This window comes from Phocoena phocoena, chromosome 9 (assembly GCF_963924675.1).
Source record: "Phocoena phocoena chromosome 9, mPhoPho1.1, whole genome shotgun sequence".
Lineage (NCBI taxonomy): Eukaryota > Metazoa > Chordata > Mammalia > Artiodactyla > Phocoenidae > Phocoena > Phocoena phocoena.
In genome coordinates, this window is record NC_089227.1 from 64,972,183 (window position 1) to 64,990,932 (window position 18,750).

Sequence of the window (18,750 nt, forward strand, 5' to 3'; positions counted from 1 at the left end):
TGAGTGCAAGGAGGAGCCTCAATTTGACAGACCTTGAACCCTAATACTGTTTTAAGAGTCAGGGACAGAACTGTCTTTTGATAGATCAGACAAATATGTCCCGAGGGATACAACAAAGCTGCCTTTGACCCTCTTATTTTTAGTTTGTTCCTCATTGCTCCCTCTCTGACCGTCTCCTCTTGTCCCCATTCTCTGTAGAATCAGAAGGGTAAAATTCTGTAATGTCCAAAGAATGACAAGAACTACTACCTAATTATTGCCAGAAAGCAGGTCTCCACATTATTCTAAAACCAAAGACATCATTTTTTTTTTGGTGGGGGGGCAAACTCTAATATTTAACCAGCTTCTAGCCAATAATTCTCTTGGATCAACCCATCCAAGTGATACACAGGAAACAGATATTCTGAGGCGCATTACTTAGATTGTTTGGGTTGTTGTTACTTAACACAGTAAGATGCGCATTTAATACTCACTTTAAAATTTACCCAGCATTTCTGAGACTCTACTGTCCATCCATCTGATCATGGAGTGGCACTCTTCCTTTTCTTTTTAGTTAATTAATTAATTAATTTTTATTTTTGGCTGCACTGGGTCTTCGTTGCTGCGTGCGGGCTTTCTCTAGTTGTGGCGAGCAGGGGCTACTCTTCATTGCGGTGGCTTCTCTTGTTGCGGAGCATGGGCTCTAGGCGCTCGGGCTTCAGTAGCTGTGGCACGTGGGCTCAGTAGTTGTGGCTCGCGGGCTCTAGAGCGCAGGCTCAGTAGTTGTGGCTCACAGGCTTAGTTGCTCCGCAACATGTGGGATCTTCCTGGACCAGGGCTCGAACCCGTGTCCCCTGCATTGGCAGGCGGATTCTTAACCTCTGCACCACCAGGGAAGTCCCTTTTCCTTTTCTTTTGAGACAGTTCTTAGCCCTGCCCCTGGGTACTCACGGCACCTAGAGCTCAAGGGGAGGGAGGACTATGATTCCTTTCATGCTTCTTAGGGGATGATCAGCACTCCCTGTGGCCTGGCTGACCATGGAGATCAAGGCTACAATAAGTGCTTCTCACATTTGGACCCTTGTCAATGCCACAAAGGCTGCATCAGAAAGACGAGAGCCACAGAGGATTGCCTGTGGGTAAATGGCCCATCCCTCTTGCAGGGGACTGGCTTTCAAAATGTTAGAAGCAGCAGAGCTACTCCCCCACTTCTTTTTCTATTTTTTATACAAAGAAATATCATGAGCAGGTCCAGTATGTAGAACAGATAAAAGTGGAACTTCCCTGGCTGCAGCCAGGACAATGGACGGGGGAGGGGGAGGGGGCAGAATCCCACCGTCTAGCTCCCCTTGCTCTGTGAAGAGGCCAGAGTAGAACTACTTTCCAGATTGTTCCTCGGAATTCTAAATGAGAAACAGCTCTTACTGCAGGATATTGCTAGGGACACTGTTCTCCTCTCGTATGGTTCTCCTTTTTTTCTAGAAGGATCCATAGAAGAAATTTCTCACAGGGCTCACTTCCAGGAGTCCTTCTGATTTTTTTTTTTTTTGAGTACTTAATTTATTTTTTATCTTCTTAAGGCTATGACTTATGCCCTTCTTTGCATCAGCCGCGTAGGAAGCGTGGAGCTGATTTTGTGGGCCCTTGCAGGCTGTTTCTTAGGACTTCCTGGGACACGTTGTGAATTGTAGACATTAAGTCAGGAATTCAGGTATCATTTCCACCTTATTTTCTTTTTACTCTGATTTTCACTTTATTATTTTATTTATATTTTATCAATTTAATTTATATTTATTTATCTTCTATCTTACACATGTGTGCACATCACCTCAAATTCTTTCTGGAATAAAATAGGATAAAAACGAATGCATGTGTGCATAATTATATTACAAAGATAACGTAACAGACTGCCCTCAGCAGCCATCGTGTGACTGCACTTACCTCACTAGGGTGGAATCCATCCACGGGTTCAATGAGCTGGCAGAGCTGCCCTCCGCTCTTCTGCCACTCCTCCGTGACTGCGGGGCGTGCACACACACACACACATACACACACAGAGGGTTAGAGACATGCTTTCCTGAGCAACAGTTAACACCCAAGAGCAAGGGCTGTGAAGGAGGCTCCTCCTGGGCCCATGCTTACCCAGCCACGTCTGCCTCTGCCGGGGGCTTTCTGAACAGAAATAATCTTTCCATTGTGTCATTATTTTTTCTCTAACTCAGGAAGACAAATGTGTGAGAGTGTTGGATGAATGTGGTTTGTAGAGTGAGGAGGGTGGTGGGGAAGGGTGGGCTCGAAAATATTCAACATCAATTTAAGTCCATCTCATTTCTCAGTGGCCAGGAGGACAGAATTTCAGGAGTAGGAGGAAAATATTAAGCATTTTGTTAACATCTCCTTTCACTGGCTGCCATTTCCAGACACTGCCTGCATATGTCAAGCAATCATCATTAAAACTCACAGTTTGTCAGAAGTATAATTACCTGAAATGATCTGGACATCACATTTAGAGTGAGTATGGCTACAGAGAAAACGTGATGAGCCCCAAAATGATGAACAGCAATAAAACTGTCCTTCAGCAGGGGTGAGACCAGGAATGTCAGCTGCTCCAAGGCAAAGGCATAATGAACTCTACATGATAATATCATACAGTCAATAAGAACTCCTCAAGGAAACTTCAAGTCACTAGACAGCCTCCAGAGAGAAAAATGTGAAACCTACCACTCCCAGTGTAGCCCATGTCCTCATTTCCCTGGTGTCCAGAGAGGGGAGCCGGCACAGCTGAGATTCCTCTAGTTCTTTCCTCTTCACTTCACAAAAACTCAAGGGCAGATATATGTTCCCTCTTGCCCTCTTTGTTTATCTCTCTTTTGCCCCAAGGGAAGGAATGGAAATGCTATTAGGGGCTTTAACTGGATGAGAGAAGCTGGACTTTCCCAGAGCTGAATCAATACTACGCTGCTTTTGTAATTAGTCCTAATATCACGCCAGGCCGTCCACACTTGCTACCCAATTCTTGTCCCCAGAGGGGCTGCAAATACTGCTGTCCTTCTCAGAGCACAGGAAACAATTCCTGCTGGTGGTCTGGAGCCCTATACTGGATCACCAATTCCTGTTGGCTTTTTCCCTGTCAGAACGGCCACCACTGAGCCGCTCCCTTATACTTTATGCCTGGGTTTTATTGGAGGTTGCTAGAAGAAGCAGCTAATGGAAAGTGGCCTTTGCATTTCTTGTGAATCTCAAATCAAGGATATTGTCCACTGTGTCCTCCACATGTGGTCACAAGGGAGAGATTGCTTCATGCTGGTAAACGGTGTATCTCTCTGAAGGAATGGTATGTATCTGCTCTTCTGATAGGAAGCTCAGAATTACAATGATACTGAAACCACACTAACCCTTATGAAGGCTTATTCTTTCTGCTGAACCAGCTTGCAGACCTCACAGTTTCCTGCCATTGGCCCTAGGTACCCCGTAAAAGACAGAGCCTTGGGGAAGCTTGCCTGGCTCTAGCTTCAGTTTACCTGGCTGTCCTGTTTTTTAGGCATGACCTCGGAACCGGATTTTCTGCTTCAGGTTCAATTCTGGGTGCTTCCCCTTCCCCTCTGGGTCTGACACTTTGAAGCACCTGTGGGTCCCTCCTGTCTTTCTGGGTGTGCCATACTGCCCCAGCCCAGCCCTGCTCATCCTGGCTCACCTGTCATGCGTTCCCCATGCTTGGTTCACACTCTTCTTTCTCCCCCTTGGTCGGGAGACAATGGGTCACTTTCCTACTTGTTTTTTGGGTCCTGCTGTTCTACTTTCTAACTTTATGCTGATTCTCTCTCTGAGCCATTTCCAGTCTGAGCATCCAACCAGTTACCCTTACTGGAGCACCAGGTATTGGAAGGGTTTCTTCAGATACAAAGTCAATGTCACCCCCACTGAGCCCCCTCAGCGCTTTTGGTTCTTTTGTACTATTTGTCTCATCTCTACTTTGCAGCCCCACAGGGTTTCTAATACAGAAATCAACACTGATGCAGAAAGGTCCAGCCCAGGCAAGATGTCAGCCTCCTAAGCTCCTCTGTGACTCAGAGGTGACCTCGCTTCCATTCTATTTGCATTCCTTTGCTTCACGTAAAACCTCAATGAACTTTTCAATCCTTTCTCCTTCTTCTCCCTTATTTTCAGTTTGGTTTCACCTTATGCTATACAAATGTTAAAAAGAGAAAGAAAAGAAAGAATGAAAGAAAATCTCAACCAGATGTTAAGGAATTCCCAGGCGTGTTAGACAAGGGGAACCAAGCCTAGTCAAGACCCGAGAAAGGGTTGTATTAAGGAGATGGACAGCAAGCCACGGGCCTGACCTGGACCACTCACACATCCTCTGACCCAGAAGGGGCAGGAAGTTCGTCATAATACTTTTAGACTCTTCACATTTGCAGAGAAGTTTGAGTGACAAATTGAATCTAAACTTGTGCCTTCCCTGGCCAAGAGAATGTTCAGGAAGGAATTACAGTGATCCGGAGATCTGGAAAATCGACAGTGGACAGCAAATTTGAGCTTATAAATGAAACACAGTTTAAGCCAAGATCGTGTTCCTGGAGACGAATGTTTGTTAAGAGCTCCATATTAAAAACACCAGACTTTCTTATACCGGTGTTTCCTCTAGTGTGATTCAATGCTGGTCTTAACGAGGCTTAAAATCAGTCTAGGCTGTTTCCATTTTGATTTGAATTTTATGTGCATTACTAACTACCAAACTAAAAATTATGGCCCTTAGAGAAAGGGAGAGGTGGTGATAGATATTATACTTCATGGGACAGATGGACATAATTTAGTCATCAGAATTAATGACTATTTTTCAAAGTGAGAAGGAATGGTGATTCCTTCAACTCCCCTTGGAGGCTTGATCCCATAACGTAGGATATTTTCTCATATGATTATTGTGTCTCTGAGGCATACCAGTCACTGAATATCCGTAGACATAAGAATTATAACACTTACAGGAAGAGTCAGTAACTCACAGGCAAGAGTTTAAGTTCTTACCTGTATTATGACCAGTGCTAGACAGAGTGACCCTTTTTAGTTTGATTATCTCAGGGAGAAATTTTGCTTTCTTAGAATAAATGCAATACCAGACAGTGGTCTCTACGTCTTCCCTGATTTAGACTGGGTGGTCCAAGCAGGGTATTATGGTAGATTGGTCAGTTCCCTTCCTGCCTGGGGCCATAATTAAATATAGGCAAATAAATTGCCCTTTGCTCTTTGGAACACTTGAATTAAAGCTCTTGAAAGATCATGAGTGATCTCTTTGGATTTGGTACGTAATGTATTTCCTTTATTTGTAAAGTCAAAGAAGCTCGGCTAATGACCAGTTTTTCAGAGATGCAATAGAAATCACAGGAGTTTCATAGAACATTTGGTAGCTCCTTGATGATTAGCAGATATTTAAAAAGAGAAATCTGAATTCTGGTCAGCACTATGAAGTCACTGGTCATTTTGACAAACGTACACTTGAGGGGAGGGGAGCTAAGAACCAAAACTCATAACTGAGTTGTCTTAGAAGCTGAGGGGAGCTGGTGGTATATTTAAAGTGTCAGTGAAAAAATGGCCTTGTCAGCCGAGTGGCGTGCTCCGTGCTCTGTATGGGAGGTGTGGTGGAGATGAAGAAAAAGGACATCACCTGCTCAAGCTGGCATTTCCTGAAGGGAAAAAGAATTGCTGCCTCTGTTTAGCTCATAACCAGTTGGAGGATGAGTCAGCAAGAGAAAAAAGTCTCTGAGGTGAGCAGTCATCTCTTGGTGCTGGACTGAGGCTGTCAGAGTAGAGAGCAGATAGGTCTCGTGTCTACCCTCAAGGGACAGGGACCCTCACTGTCATTTGCTCTGCCACAGGGTATAAAATTGTAAATCTCATATGAAAAGTGATATTTGTGATGCAATAGCTCAAATACAGTATAGAAATGAGAGCAGAGATTTTCATGTGACTGTTGAGACTGCAGATTTAATCAGTGACTCTACAGGGTTTTTATTTCTGATTAAAGGAAACTGTGATAAGGAGATGCATTTCTAGCATAGCTTCCTGTGAGGAACTCAAAGTGATGCACGGGCTCAGCTGGTGATGGGGAGGGTTAGACATTGTAAAAGAATAAACATTTACTATCCATCTATCATAAGCCCTGGAAGAATGTAGTAGGTGCTTTACAAACAGTGATGTTGGTGGCGAGGGGAGGGTGTCAGCTAACAGGTATCAGAGTCCTTACTACGTGACAAGCACTGTCTCTAGTTACTGCTACCATGCACAAAAGGAAACTAAACTTGAACAGTTATTTCATTTGCTCGAGGTTACACAGCTATTCTGTGTCTGAGTTGAGATAGGAATACAGGTCTATCTGGTTGTAAATTCTGGACCCTTTGTATAATAACATATTCGCCTACATGGGGTAGGCCGCATTTCCAGGGTGATGAGCTGCCCAGGAGGGGGAGCTTATCCACAGAGATGGATCTGGGAGTGGATGCACCCTCTGCCTACTCCGGAAAATGCTAAAATCTCAAGGTAGGCATGCCCTTTGCAGTAGTCTAACATTGGATGTAAGTTAAGACCTTACCACAGTTCTTGAAAACTAGATAAAAACGCCAGCTCTCTCAGAGGCACACGTGGTAGCACGTAGCCATTAAATGCATGATGCTGTATCGGATGTTTCTGGAGGCAGATCCCAGAGTACCATTTCCTCTACCTCCACTCTCCCTCCCACTGTATCTTCTCTAGTGGAGACTCACTTCATATGGAGAAGGCGAAGAAGGCCCTGGACCAAAACCGGACCTTCACTATTAAGAAACGTCAGGGAATTACAAAGTGTCAGCAACTTCCTGGAACTGCTGATGAGAAGTGCCAAACAAGGAGAGATACCTAGGAGGTTTCTCAGTAAAGTGACCAACTGCCATGTTGATGTAGAGTGTTCAGGTTAACTGAATGTTTGCTTTTTTATTGCATTTATTGTTGCTCTGAGGATAAGAACGTGCTGAGGAACCTCTGTTTCCAAGCATGTGGGATGCTGGCCAGTATGGGGGTCCAGGAGAAAGCTCTTTTCCCTGTATCTTTCATGAAGAGAGGACTGTTCTGTTTTTTTAACGACTATATTCCCAGCACCTACACAGCACACAGGAGGGCTTAGTAAAAGTCTGATGACTAAATGACCAAGTTCTTAATCTTGGAGCATTACATGAGCCCCATTTATTAAATTTTACAGTGTGATTTAATTTTAATAGATCATCTGTGGGTTATGTACAGATGCAGACTCTGATTAGGTATGTCCTAATTAGGAGTGGGGCCTGGGGCTCTGCATTTATAACCAGTCCCCAGGTGTATAGATGTTGCTCATTTTGAGCTATGTATTAAGTGGCAAGGGTGTGAGGGAACGGTGCTCTTTCCTGGGTGCTGGCTATGTACCAGGCATGGCATTTGGGAGGATTACACGTTATTTTACATAATCATCACAAAGACTTCTTATGTAGATATAGTGTCTCCATTTCCAGGTCTGGAAAGGGGCGTTTAGAAATGTTCAGGGAATCGCCAACAGTCCCAAAGATAATAAATGACAGAGCTAGAGATTACTGTGGAAAATGAAAAAGTCTCTAGTGAATACTAGGCAATATTATATTTTTTAAAACTTTATCTATATTCAGGGTGGGTGATGATCAAAGATCACTTGGTGGTGCATTTGTTTACACCAGAAATTCATTAATGAGGCTTTAAGTCTGCATTTTAATGACAGGTTATTTATCAAAATGTCTCTCCCCATGAGAGAAATATATATCACCGAGGCAGGAAATCTAGTTAACGGAGATCAGTCTTGTTGAAAAGATGTTCAGAATTGAAGTACTAGAGTCTACAATGCAAAACGTGTCAGCTAATGTAATATTTGATAATTCATGACGGCCATCTGTCTCATCCCAGATGCTTGGGCTGGGGGAGTTGGTGGTGGGGAGATAGAGATGATAAACTCCGTATGAGAAATCGTCTACTCTTTGCATACACCGCAAAGCTTTTCATTAGCATCATCTCAGCTGGCAGATGATCAGCAGAGACTTTTCTCTTGCATAACAGTTGCTTAGCAATGAAAAGGGGACTGGAAGGATTAAAGTCAATAGATAATAATTTTTCAGAGTCAAGATGTAAAGGATAAATCTAGTAATCACGCCTGTTTTCTTGTGGCCACTCATCAGTGACCCCAATGTTTGGATAGAATGCTAGAAAAGCAGCAGCAATGTTCTTTCCAGAAAGCTGGGATATGGTTTGTCCACTTTGCCGTAGGCATCTGAAGTCCTCCCTTTGAGACTCATTAGTTTCATCATGTGTGAGGTCTGGGAATCTGCCGCCTTGTTTTGAGTCCTTAGGTAATCCAGTGGCCCCAGGGAGAGGCACTGCCTTACCCCTCATTCCTGTCACACTCTTCTTTAGCCCAGCTGTAAGCGGGGCATTGCTAAATGTCAAGAATAAGTTAGATGATTCCACTGACCTGTTGGCTCCCAGCCCAAAGCTGTTTCCAGCTGGTCACTGGCTCTATGGCTTCAGGGATTCTAAAATAATGGTGAAGTAATGAGGTGACTCTTCCAGAAAGAGTCTCACACTTTACCTTTTTTCAATACTCAGAGCTATTAATGCGTCAGAATGGGGAGAAGCGACCCTGCCCAATATACTGCCTGTTGGCTTGTAAACAAACGCCTTGCCCAGGTAGGCTCTAAATGGTAGCTGCTGCTTCTGTTTTGTGTCAATACCTAAACCAAGCAAAACTTACTTTCTCGGAAGTCAAAATCCATGTAGAAAAGATTGAAGTTTGTAAATTTCTGGCTGGTTGCCATTTTTTTCAGCGTAATGGAGAGTTGTTCTGCTCTCTGAATACAAAGGAAACAGGGAGAATTTCATGAAACCTAGACTTGGGCTTTAGGGAGACAATTCAGGCAGAACAAAGAAATCAATAGTCCCCACCCCACCCCGACTGCAAGTCACCAGCAGAGAGCAGCTCTGCATATTAAATTCCATTCACGCACAAATGGCCAACGAGCATACAGAACTGTTAAAATTCATTAGGGACAAAATCAGTGCAAGTTAAAGTATTAAGATACCACTTTCTCCCCATGGGTTTGGCAAAGAAAAGATGAACAATCATGATAATAAAGAGTATCGCCATGGGATATGTGATTGAGAATGTCAATTTGTTTAACCTTTCTAGAGAGCAATTTGGTGATAGGGATCAAATCGTTAAACATGACGTACTCTCTGACCCAATAATTTCCTAGGAATTTGTCTCAAGGAAATAGACATGGTACACAAAGACATACATCTTCATATATACAAAGGTTCATCACAACGCTATTTATCATAGTGGAAAATTAGAAACAATCCATATGTCCAACACCAAGGGATGAAATAAATCATGGTGTATTCATATGCTCTATTTTCTAAAATGATTACAAAATTCTAATGTGGAGGGCTTCCCTGGTGGCGCAGTGGTTGAGAGTCCGCCTGCCGATGCAGGGGACACGGGTTCGCGCCCCGGTCAGGGAAGATCCCACATGCCGCGGAACGGCTGGGCCCGTGAACCATGGCCGCTGAGCCTGCGCGTCCCGAGCGAGCCTGTGCTCCGCAACGGGAGAGGCCACAACAGTGAGAGGCCTGCGTACCGCAAAAAAAAAAAAGAAAATTATGATGTGGAGGAATGATTATGAACATCAGAAGGCACAAAACAATATGTGTGTTCTGATACTATGTAGGCAAAAACCCCAAAATACCTATCTATGAAAATAATATTGGAAAGACATACATACATATTAATTTTGGGTGGTGGGATTTTGAGTGATTTTTGTTATTTTTTTTTTTTGTATTTTTTACATTTGCTAAGGTTTTTTAAAAATTGAAATATATTTCCCTTGTAAAAAATGTTTACTAAATTCCTTACAAAGAAATTATTTACCATCTGTGAAAGAAATGTGGAAAACTTTCTCAGAGAAGAAAGGAAGGCTCTGGGGCAGCTGGTCCTCCCCTACCTTGGGAGAATTCCAGCCCTGCATACACCTAACCTTCATCACTTCTCTGACTCCACAAATACGCCTAGGACCAGCTTTCAAAGGCATGTGTGTGTCTGTGCGTGTACACACATGTGTGTATACAAGAGAGACAGGCACACATAGAGACAGTGATCGAGAAACCCAGCAAGAACTACAGACTCAGCGAGGCAGAAGGAGGGAGACAGGACACCCCGCATTCTCCTGACTCCTCAAGCATCCGAGAGTTTGTTTCTTTTATTCACCAGTTTGGAGGCCATCACCCTGCCAAAATCCCATCCCCAGTGAAAACCCTGCAGCAAACACAGGGAGAGAATGATCAAAGACAGTATCAAAGGGCCTGCGACAGCCCTACCTCTGAAGTGAGAGTCCGGAGCGTTTTATTGGAAGACATCCAGCCGTGGCAGGGGCTGACCTGAGAGCAGGAAAACACTGATTACAGAAGAACAGTGCTGGTTGTGGGAACATAGCTTTGGAACAAGTCAGTGTGAGCTCACCTGGAGACAGCTCAGGAAGGAGTAGAGGTGCGCGTAGGTCACGTCCTTGTTCAGCTGGCCTGGAAAACAGAGAGGTCTGGCATGTTGCGTTCACTCAGATATAGCAGCCGCCTAGGGACCCTGGTGGGTGAGCCTGCCTCTCTTGCAGAAGGCTGGCGCCTCCAGGGACATGCCCTGGCTATGCATTCAGCATTGCTCTTGAAGATGCCTGTGCTTTCCTTCTTTCTGAGCCCCCTAGAAATTCAGACCTGGGGTTGGGGAGTGGCCCCAAGGAGTTTACTGCTCTCTTGAGCTCTTCGCACGGGCTCGGGCAGGGTGTGAGGGACCTGACCTTATCTGGACCCCAGGTAGAGGGATTCAGGGCACCGTATGGACCAGAACACCACTAACAAAGGACTGGCAGAGCAGTGGCTTTCTCCTGGCAATGGTATGAAACGCCAAGTCCCTGTGGGGTCCAGGGAGCATGGAAGGTGGGAGTTGACCAAATCCTCCTCCTTTTGTGTTTATGAAACACTCAGGTCTGACCCGATCATCCCATGCTGAGGACCTGGCGGGACTCTGGAGGGTCTGAAGTTCTGACCACGCACTGTCCTGCAGTTTGGTGAACTGAAGTTTTCCACAAGTGCTTGTGTGGCTATCGGACTGGGGAGGCTGGCACGTTCGTTCTATCCCTTCACAGCCCAGCGGTTATCTTATTTGAGCCGTCATTAGTAGATAGGCTCTATTATCTTTGGTGCAGGTTAAAGAAGTACACACGCATGAAGGGGTAAACGCCAAATGCGAGTTCATGCAGAGCCTTTCCAAATATCAGCTGTGGACCCAGAATCTGGGGGCGTTATTTATTCTCTCTTCTCACCTCCCACCACTGCCCCTTCTACCGCGCTGTGCACCCCACCCCCGAACCCAGGGCAATTCAAGTTTCATGCTGTGGCTGAGACACAAAATCCAGGTTCTCCCAAATCTCAGGGGTGAATGACCGATGTCCTATCCATGAACACTTCCCTCACGCTTGAAAAAATAAAGGAAAATAATAGGGCCTATCTCGGAGCGAAGAGAAAGATCGAAGGTGATAGAACACAGTCTTATTTTTCACTTATACCTCAGATCAGTTAGACTGAAAGATAGATTCAATTTTCTTGTCATAGAGGAAAAATATATTATCTCTCTGTGTGGGTGAGTGAATCCCAGGACTGGAAAACCGCAGGCTCATTATTGCCATTAAAGTCACAGTGACATGCTGGGTCTTCTCTGTGCTCCAAAGGTGTCTGCATTTTCACATTTTAGATGAATCCCAAACCACTGGCTTCTGTCTTCACTTTCATTTTATGGGCTCCACATGGAGCTCTGAGCTCCATGATCCATCTTTCTCCAAGATCCTGCTTTCCATCACAGAGACTGTTTTCCCTCTTTTTTTTTTTTTTTTGGTGTGTGCTTTTGTAATTTACCTCCTTTCTGTGTGTGTCCCTGCCTGTCTCAGTCCAGCCCAGCTGCAGTGACTGACACCTTCAACCTGCGTTCCCCACCCTCAATCCTCCACTTGCCCGGAGGACTTGGCCCTCGCCCCCTGCTGAGCGGCAGCCTTCCCTCTGCCATCTCGTTTCTTTGTTGGGATGGCGGGCCTTGTAATAAACCTTAGGGAGTTTGGCTGGGGCCCTGACACCCTGCTTGGCCCTGACTCTCACCTGGTGGCCTCTCTCTTTTCCCTGCCCAGTGGATGAAGTATCTTCAACCTGCTGGAGGTGGCACCTCATGCCTGACCGTAAATAACACTACTGCACCCTCTCTCTCCCCACCTGCAAGACTGGCCTGCTCTGATATCCAGGGGGACTGGAGTTTATCCTGCCCCTGGATACTGGAAGCTCATCTGCTGGCTGCCCTTTGGGGGCTGAGCTGAACCACAGCCTCGTTGCATCCCAGCTTGCTCCCCTCTTCCTACTGTCTTACTGCTGAGGTCCCGGAACACTTTAGGCTGAGACCACAAGGCATATCCTCCTTCTGGACCAATCCCTGTCCCCTCCCCTTCATGTCCTTGCTATTCTGGCACTGGCTCTAATTGGATCAGTTTGATGGAGGGGAAATTCTTAGGTGAGTAGGTGGGTCTGTGGACAGGATAAGCACACATTAGCTGTAGTTAGAAGAAAACTGGGAAAGTATAATGGGTTGGTTTCCCTTCTCTCTGGTATTTCTGCCTATTAAAGGTCAGGTTGTCCCTGGGGCTGGTCATGTGGAAGGTTGGCTGGGAGTGCCTGTGATGGGTTTATGACGAGGAGGGAAAACGGTTCTTATGCTTTTCTCCACTGATTGGAACTGTCAGTTCGTCATTCGCTCTTTCTCTTTATGTATGACTTTTTATCCTTGTTACTTTAATGGTATTCTTCCATATCGAGAAGCCCTGGTATAAAGACTCATCCTACCTACATGTTGTACCTATGTGCAAAGAGGTGGTGTCTGTGACTCCCTGGTTAGAAAGTGAGTCTGGTGAAGAAAGGTGGTCGTGGATACCCAGGACAGGGGCAGAGGGCTGTCCCACAGTGGCCAGGAACCATCAGTGTGTGTGTGTGTGTGTGTGTGTGTGTGTGTGTGTGTGTGTGTGTGTGTGTGTAAGGGGTGGGAGCCTGTGGGTTGGCCCAGTTGATACCATATGCTCCCTCTGAAGATCAAAGGGATCTACCCCAGCTCCCATAGTAGCAGCTCGAGTCTCAGTCATGTGTATGTTCTTTAGGGCAGAGTCTTTGGCATTTATTTAATGCTGGGACCACAGTTGAAATTTTAGCTACAGTAAGAGCTTAGTGCTAACAAAGATCAGCCACACCTTCATGAAATACCATCTGAGTTATTAAACCTTGGTAAAACCACATTAATTTAGACAGGGAGGAAGCCAGTAATAAAATTGAAGGTATACTACAAGGTATTTTAAAATACATTAGGTTTCAAGTTTAAGAGTAATTGGGACAAAACGGAGTTTTTGCGGCTATTTTGTGGCAGAGGCCCTTCAAAGAAGGCTGACTCGCAGACTTATTTGTAGCCAGCACTCCCAGATTTCTTGATCATAGTCTAACCCTTTGGATAGCTCCCTGAATGCATATGGCTTAGAGAAGTGTCGTTGGCCCTCGGTAATTTCCCTGTCAGGATCTATATACTATTTGTCCTTTCCTTAGAGGACAAGGACTTCATCTTAGCATCATTTTTACCCTCAAAGCACATAATAGTTATCTCAGACATATTAATGGAAAGAATGCCTTCCTTCTAGACTGTGCCTGAGAGGACTCATCCCTGACCAAACATAAACTCACTTGAAAGATCTATGAATGTATAATCCTAATGTGTGAGACTTACTTTCTGGTAATTCCTCAAAAAGACAAAACATTCTCACCAGGAATTTGAACTGCTGGTAGAGCCTGTGGGGCTGTCACAGCCCTTGGCGGTCAGGCAGTGACTGGGTCGTGACTCACAGACAAGGCTAAGAGGAATGGTGTTAGCCCCTTCCTCCCCAGCAGGAGTCAGCAAGACACCCATGCTTGTTGTGGGCCTCCACTACCTGCAGATCTGATGCTGTGGCATTTAACCTTCTCTTTCCTGAATCGTCAGGCCGGATTCCCACCTGTTTACTGAGGCAGCAGAGAACGTCATCACTGACTCAGGGCTTCTCCCCTGACCCCTTTTGCTCCCTGGCCTCTTTCTTAATCCTTAAGGGGTGACTAAAGTCAAGTCTACAGATTATCATCATCGTGTTTCTTGGCTCAAAGGCAGAATAAATGGAAACGCCCTTTTATTTGCTTGCCCCACCCTTAGCACAGTGCCCCAGGAACCAGACGCAGGTGTGTGGTTATTGATTAAGATGGGATCCACCTTAACCTGGGCAAAGCAACCAAGCCTCGAGGCTGAGCTAGCATTAACCTGCTTCACTGCCGGTTCCTGTCTGTGGGAACGAAGATTCAAAGACTGGATGTGGAGCAGGGCAGAACGGAGGCAATGAGAGGGCAGCAGCCCCCTGTTCAAGCTTCTCACCTTATGTGAGTTAGGAGCCTGCCAGAGGACGAATGAGGACGCTGGGTAAATCCCACCTACTTCCCCAGTCTGTTTAGGAAGGACCCTGATGCTTCGTTGAGGAATTTATGATTTATTTCTCATGGCAACCAGGCAGCAGGGATAATTTAGGATGTGAATAATAACTGAAAAACATTCAACAAATTTTAGGTGGTTATAACTTTCTCCCTAATTGGATTCCTCCTACCCCCAAACTAGAGTTGTTTATATAGAACACACTTGTTCCACCTTTTGCTCTCGTGCTGTGAAGTGCTAGTCTAGATCAGCGGCTGGAGGGAGGCCATCCGAGGATAACGCAAAGCCTAGAGCAGGGTTTCTCAACCTTGGTGCTATCGACATTCTCAGTTGTAGGGGTCTGTCCTGTGCATTGTAGGATGTTTAGGAACATTCCTGCATTCTACCCCTTGGATGCTAGTAGCACTCCATCTCCAGGGGTGATATGATAATGGGTGGGTGGGTTGCCCCTGGATGAGAACCACCGGCCAAGAGAATCCACCAAGTGATTGATGAGTCCCCTGATCAATCACCCTTTTCCTTCCCTTGCTGTCTTCCAAATTACGTGGAGTCATTTTTACATACTATGGTTGAGTCAAGGGAACGGCCTGGCATATCTGAGAAAATTTATGGAGGCAGTCTAACCGCAGTTCATGGGAAGGGAATGGGATTTAAAGTCAGAAAACCCAAAGTCAAGTCCCTATTGATGTGACAGAGTAAATTGGGAGCACATCTCCCCTACTCCCAACTCCCCTTCCCCAAGCATTTCTTAGCATGGGAGAAATCTAGGAGTCTGAGAACATCTGTTGGGGGAACTGAACTTTTCATCCCCAAATGGCTCAAAGAGACATGATCAGCCCAAGTGGTTGTCCTTCACATGTCCAAGGCAGCCCAGAATGGAGTCAAGTTCACTGTGTGATCATGTTATCATTTCTAAAGGGCGTGGTCAAAGCTGTGTGAATAGGAGGAACATGCTTTCCTCATGAGAGGCTGGACAGTGTTTCCTTGGAATAATAACATTTGTGGCACATTTCATAATTGAAGAGGAAAATGACTTCAGTCGCATCGGTGGGGAGCCTGGAATGTGGACATGTTCCATTGTTGCCCAGTGAAGGGGTCAGAGCCCTGTGAGAGCTGGTTAAAGGGTCCCTGCTCTTATGTGGGGCGTTGTGGAACTTCCTGCGGGAGCTGGTGGGGAGGTTGGCTTAAAAAGGAACTACAGGAGGAGGACAAGAGGGGATTGAAAAGACACAAGGGAAAGGGATGCAAGGGAAAGCTCTCCACCTCTACCCACTAAGGAGGGCGCAAAGGAAGGAGTTTCAAGTCTTCCCCCTCTGAACTGCTCACCTGACTCATAAGGAACTGCTTGGACCTCCAGGACACTGTAGCACCTGGGCACTGTCGCTTGGGTTGGTCTAAGGAGGTGGCTATGGCAATACCAGGGAAAGGGCAGGTCCTTTCCATGAGAGACTGGCACAGGTGCTGTCGATATGGGGCTGAGGGGATGGTCCCCAGGCCCCTCCTTGTAGATGCCTGTCAGAGAGGCCTGAGGCCAGCACTGCCCATCCTCCCTCCCTGCTTAATTTTCTGTAGTAATGCTTATCATCCTTTGGAGTCTTTCTCCCACTGTAACATAAGCCTATGTTGGCAGAGATTTTTGACTATTATGTTCACTGATGGTTACACAGTGCCTAGAACAGCGCCTGGCATATAATAAGTATTTTTGGAAGGACATTCTTCCCTGAAACACAGAAAGAGAGCCCTGCTACACCCAGCTTGCATATACAATAAGCTGTGCAACATTTGGCAAGCTACACAACTTCTCTGAGCCTTAGTTTTTTCATCTATCAAATGGAATTAATAGAAACATTTATCTCACAGAATTGTTTTAAGGATCAGCATGGCAGCCCTTCCCAAGGTGAATTACTACTACTTTCACAATGTTTGTGAAGCATCTGGCATGCTAGAGATTCTATTAGAAATTTCTTGGAACTTTAAAGCATTTCAGAGCCAAGGATTCCAAGAGAGTGTAGAAGCAGGGAGCAAGCCCTCTGGAGGACCCTGTTCTACAGAACTCTAACTGGCCACCAGGGTGCACAAACATCATTAGAATCCTGGCCACTAGGGGGCACTCACCACTGAGGTTTGGAGAAATCCTTCCCTTCGTCTCCTTCCCATCTCTTGTTTGGGCTTCTCTGGCTCCTTCTAGATTTCACCTTCAGTGAAGGAGTTTTAAACTCTCACCTTTCAGTCTGTCCTAATTCTTTGCCAAATACATCTGCCCTTTCTGACTTTGGATCTGGTTCTGGCCACCTTTGGATACTGACCTTTTAGATCCTGTACCTGGGTGCTCTTCCCTTCATCGTTCTGGTGGCATTTTAGGTGTATTCCTATATGGTTTGAACTACATATATTTGAACTACGAATACATTGACATTGTTAAAAAGTAAAAACATCTTCAAACTGATACCGAGAGGATGATATCTGTTGTGCAAATTATCCCAGAGAAAGGTTCCATCTGGTAAGCCGTATAAAATAACATGGCTGCCATTTGGCAGGTGAGAATCTAGATATTGCAGAGTCTGCATGACCTTTGAGTACAACTTTTCAGGAGTGGTCATTCCTGGGACGGGATCAATCTTCCTGTTCACAAAAGAAACAGAAAATATCTTAGTATATTATAGGATAAATGCACACAAATATAAGACCCACCCCCAAAACACACACACACACACACACACACACACACACACACACACAGAGTAGTTTATTGGTGTTATTTGAAAAATATTTCTGGTTTCTGGACTCCCTTGTGGTTGGATGGGCCAGGTCTGGCCTATGAGCTGTGAGCAGAAGTGACATGTGTCATGTTTGGTTGTATGAGAGCCTCCAGGATGCCATTTCTCTTTGCCATGAGTCTGAGCAATGTTCTAGAAAGCAGCTGCTTCACCAGTCTGAGTCCTGGAACAGAGCTCCATGGTGATCCCTGATGGACAATGTAGTGCAAGTGAATAAATATTTATTGCTTTATGCTACTAAGATTTTAGGGGCTGTTTGTTCCTGCAGCATAACTTCACCTATCCTGACTGTTACACACAGTTAATAGAATCAAAGGGGTCTGGTATTGCTTATTATTTGTTTGACACTTTGAGCTCTGCAACTTGGTCTTTAAAATTTTTCACATTTATAACAGTCAGGGAGATGAAATTTCACTGAGAAATGAAGTGACATTATGTGTCCACGTTACATCTTTCCGTTCTACAATGAATTTGAACTTTCATGAATTTCCTGATAGACTGCTATTCCAGACTATACCCCTGCAACAATATCTGTCAACAGATAATTCCAATTTGTATCACTGCCTTTCTCTATATAGAAGTGCGTGTGCTCTATAGAGGATATATGAAATTTTTAATTATATTTTTATCTTCTTGTTCCACAAAATTAGTGAAAACAGAAAAAGGAAGTGCTGAACGTAGTTATAAGAGCACAGTCCTAAAATCAAAGAATTTAAGACAAAGATGTAAATCATAAGTGAAAGTAGCAAATCTTTAGCTTCAATTAGACATTTACTGAATTTAAGCTGGTTGTCTTATTTTCATTTGGTTTGGAAAAGAACAAAAGTGAGGACTGTACAAAATACTAGAAATACATCATTGAAAGTTCCATTTAAATCTCCCTTCCTTCCTTCCTTCCTTCCTTCCTTCCTTCCTTCCTTCCCTCTTCCTTCCTTCCTTCCTTCCTCCTTTCTTTCTTGTTATCTTTAAAAGGCAAGGTATACACCTGGAGACTGTCATGCAGAGTGAAGTAAGCCAGAAAGAGAAAAACAAATATCGTATATTAACACATATATGTGGAATCTAGAAAAATGGGATAGATGAACCAGTTTGCAAGGCAGAAATAGAGACACAGATGTAGAGAACAAACGTATGGACACCAAGGGGGGAAAGCGGGGGTGATGTTGGTGGTGGTGGGATGAATTGGGAGATTGGGGTTGACGTATATACACTAATATGTATAAAATAGATAACTAATAAGAACCTGCTGTATAAAAAATAAATAAATAAAATAAAATTCAAAAAACAAAAAAACATGGCTTCCCTGGTGGCGCAGTAGTCGAGAGTCCGCCTGCTGATGCAGAGGACACGGGTTCGTGCCCCGGTCCGGGAAGATCCCACATGCCGCGGAGC

General features: G+C 44.9%; 1 protein-coding gene across 2 annotated transcripts in view; it reads right to left on the minus strand.

The window, feature by feature from the left end:
* Positions 1-18,750, minus strand: part of AOAH (acyloxyacyl hydrolase) — a 170,150-nt gene that overhangs the window by 9,240 nt on the left and 142,160 nt on the right. For both annotated transcript variants that reach the window (XM_065883666.1, XM_065883665.1), the window contains 5 exons: positions 17,031-17,203; positions 10,520-10,578; positions 10,378-10,437; positions 8,756-8,852; positions 1,921-1,997 (listed from right to left, as the gene is read on the minus strand). In XM_065883666.1, coding sequence (XP_065739738.1) covers positions 1,921-1,997; positions 8,756-8,852; positions 10,378-10,437; positions 10,520-10,578; positions 17,031-17,203 — 466 coding nt within the window. The remainder of the gene's footprint in view (positions 1-1,920; positions 1,998-8,755; positions 8,853-10,377; positions 10,438-10,519; positions 10,579-17,030; positions 17,204-18,750) is intronic.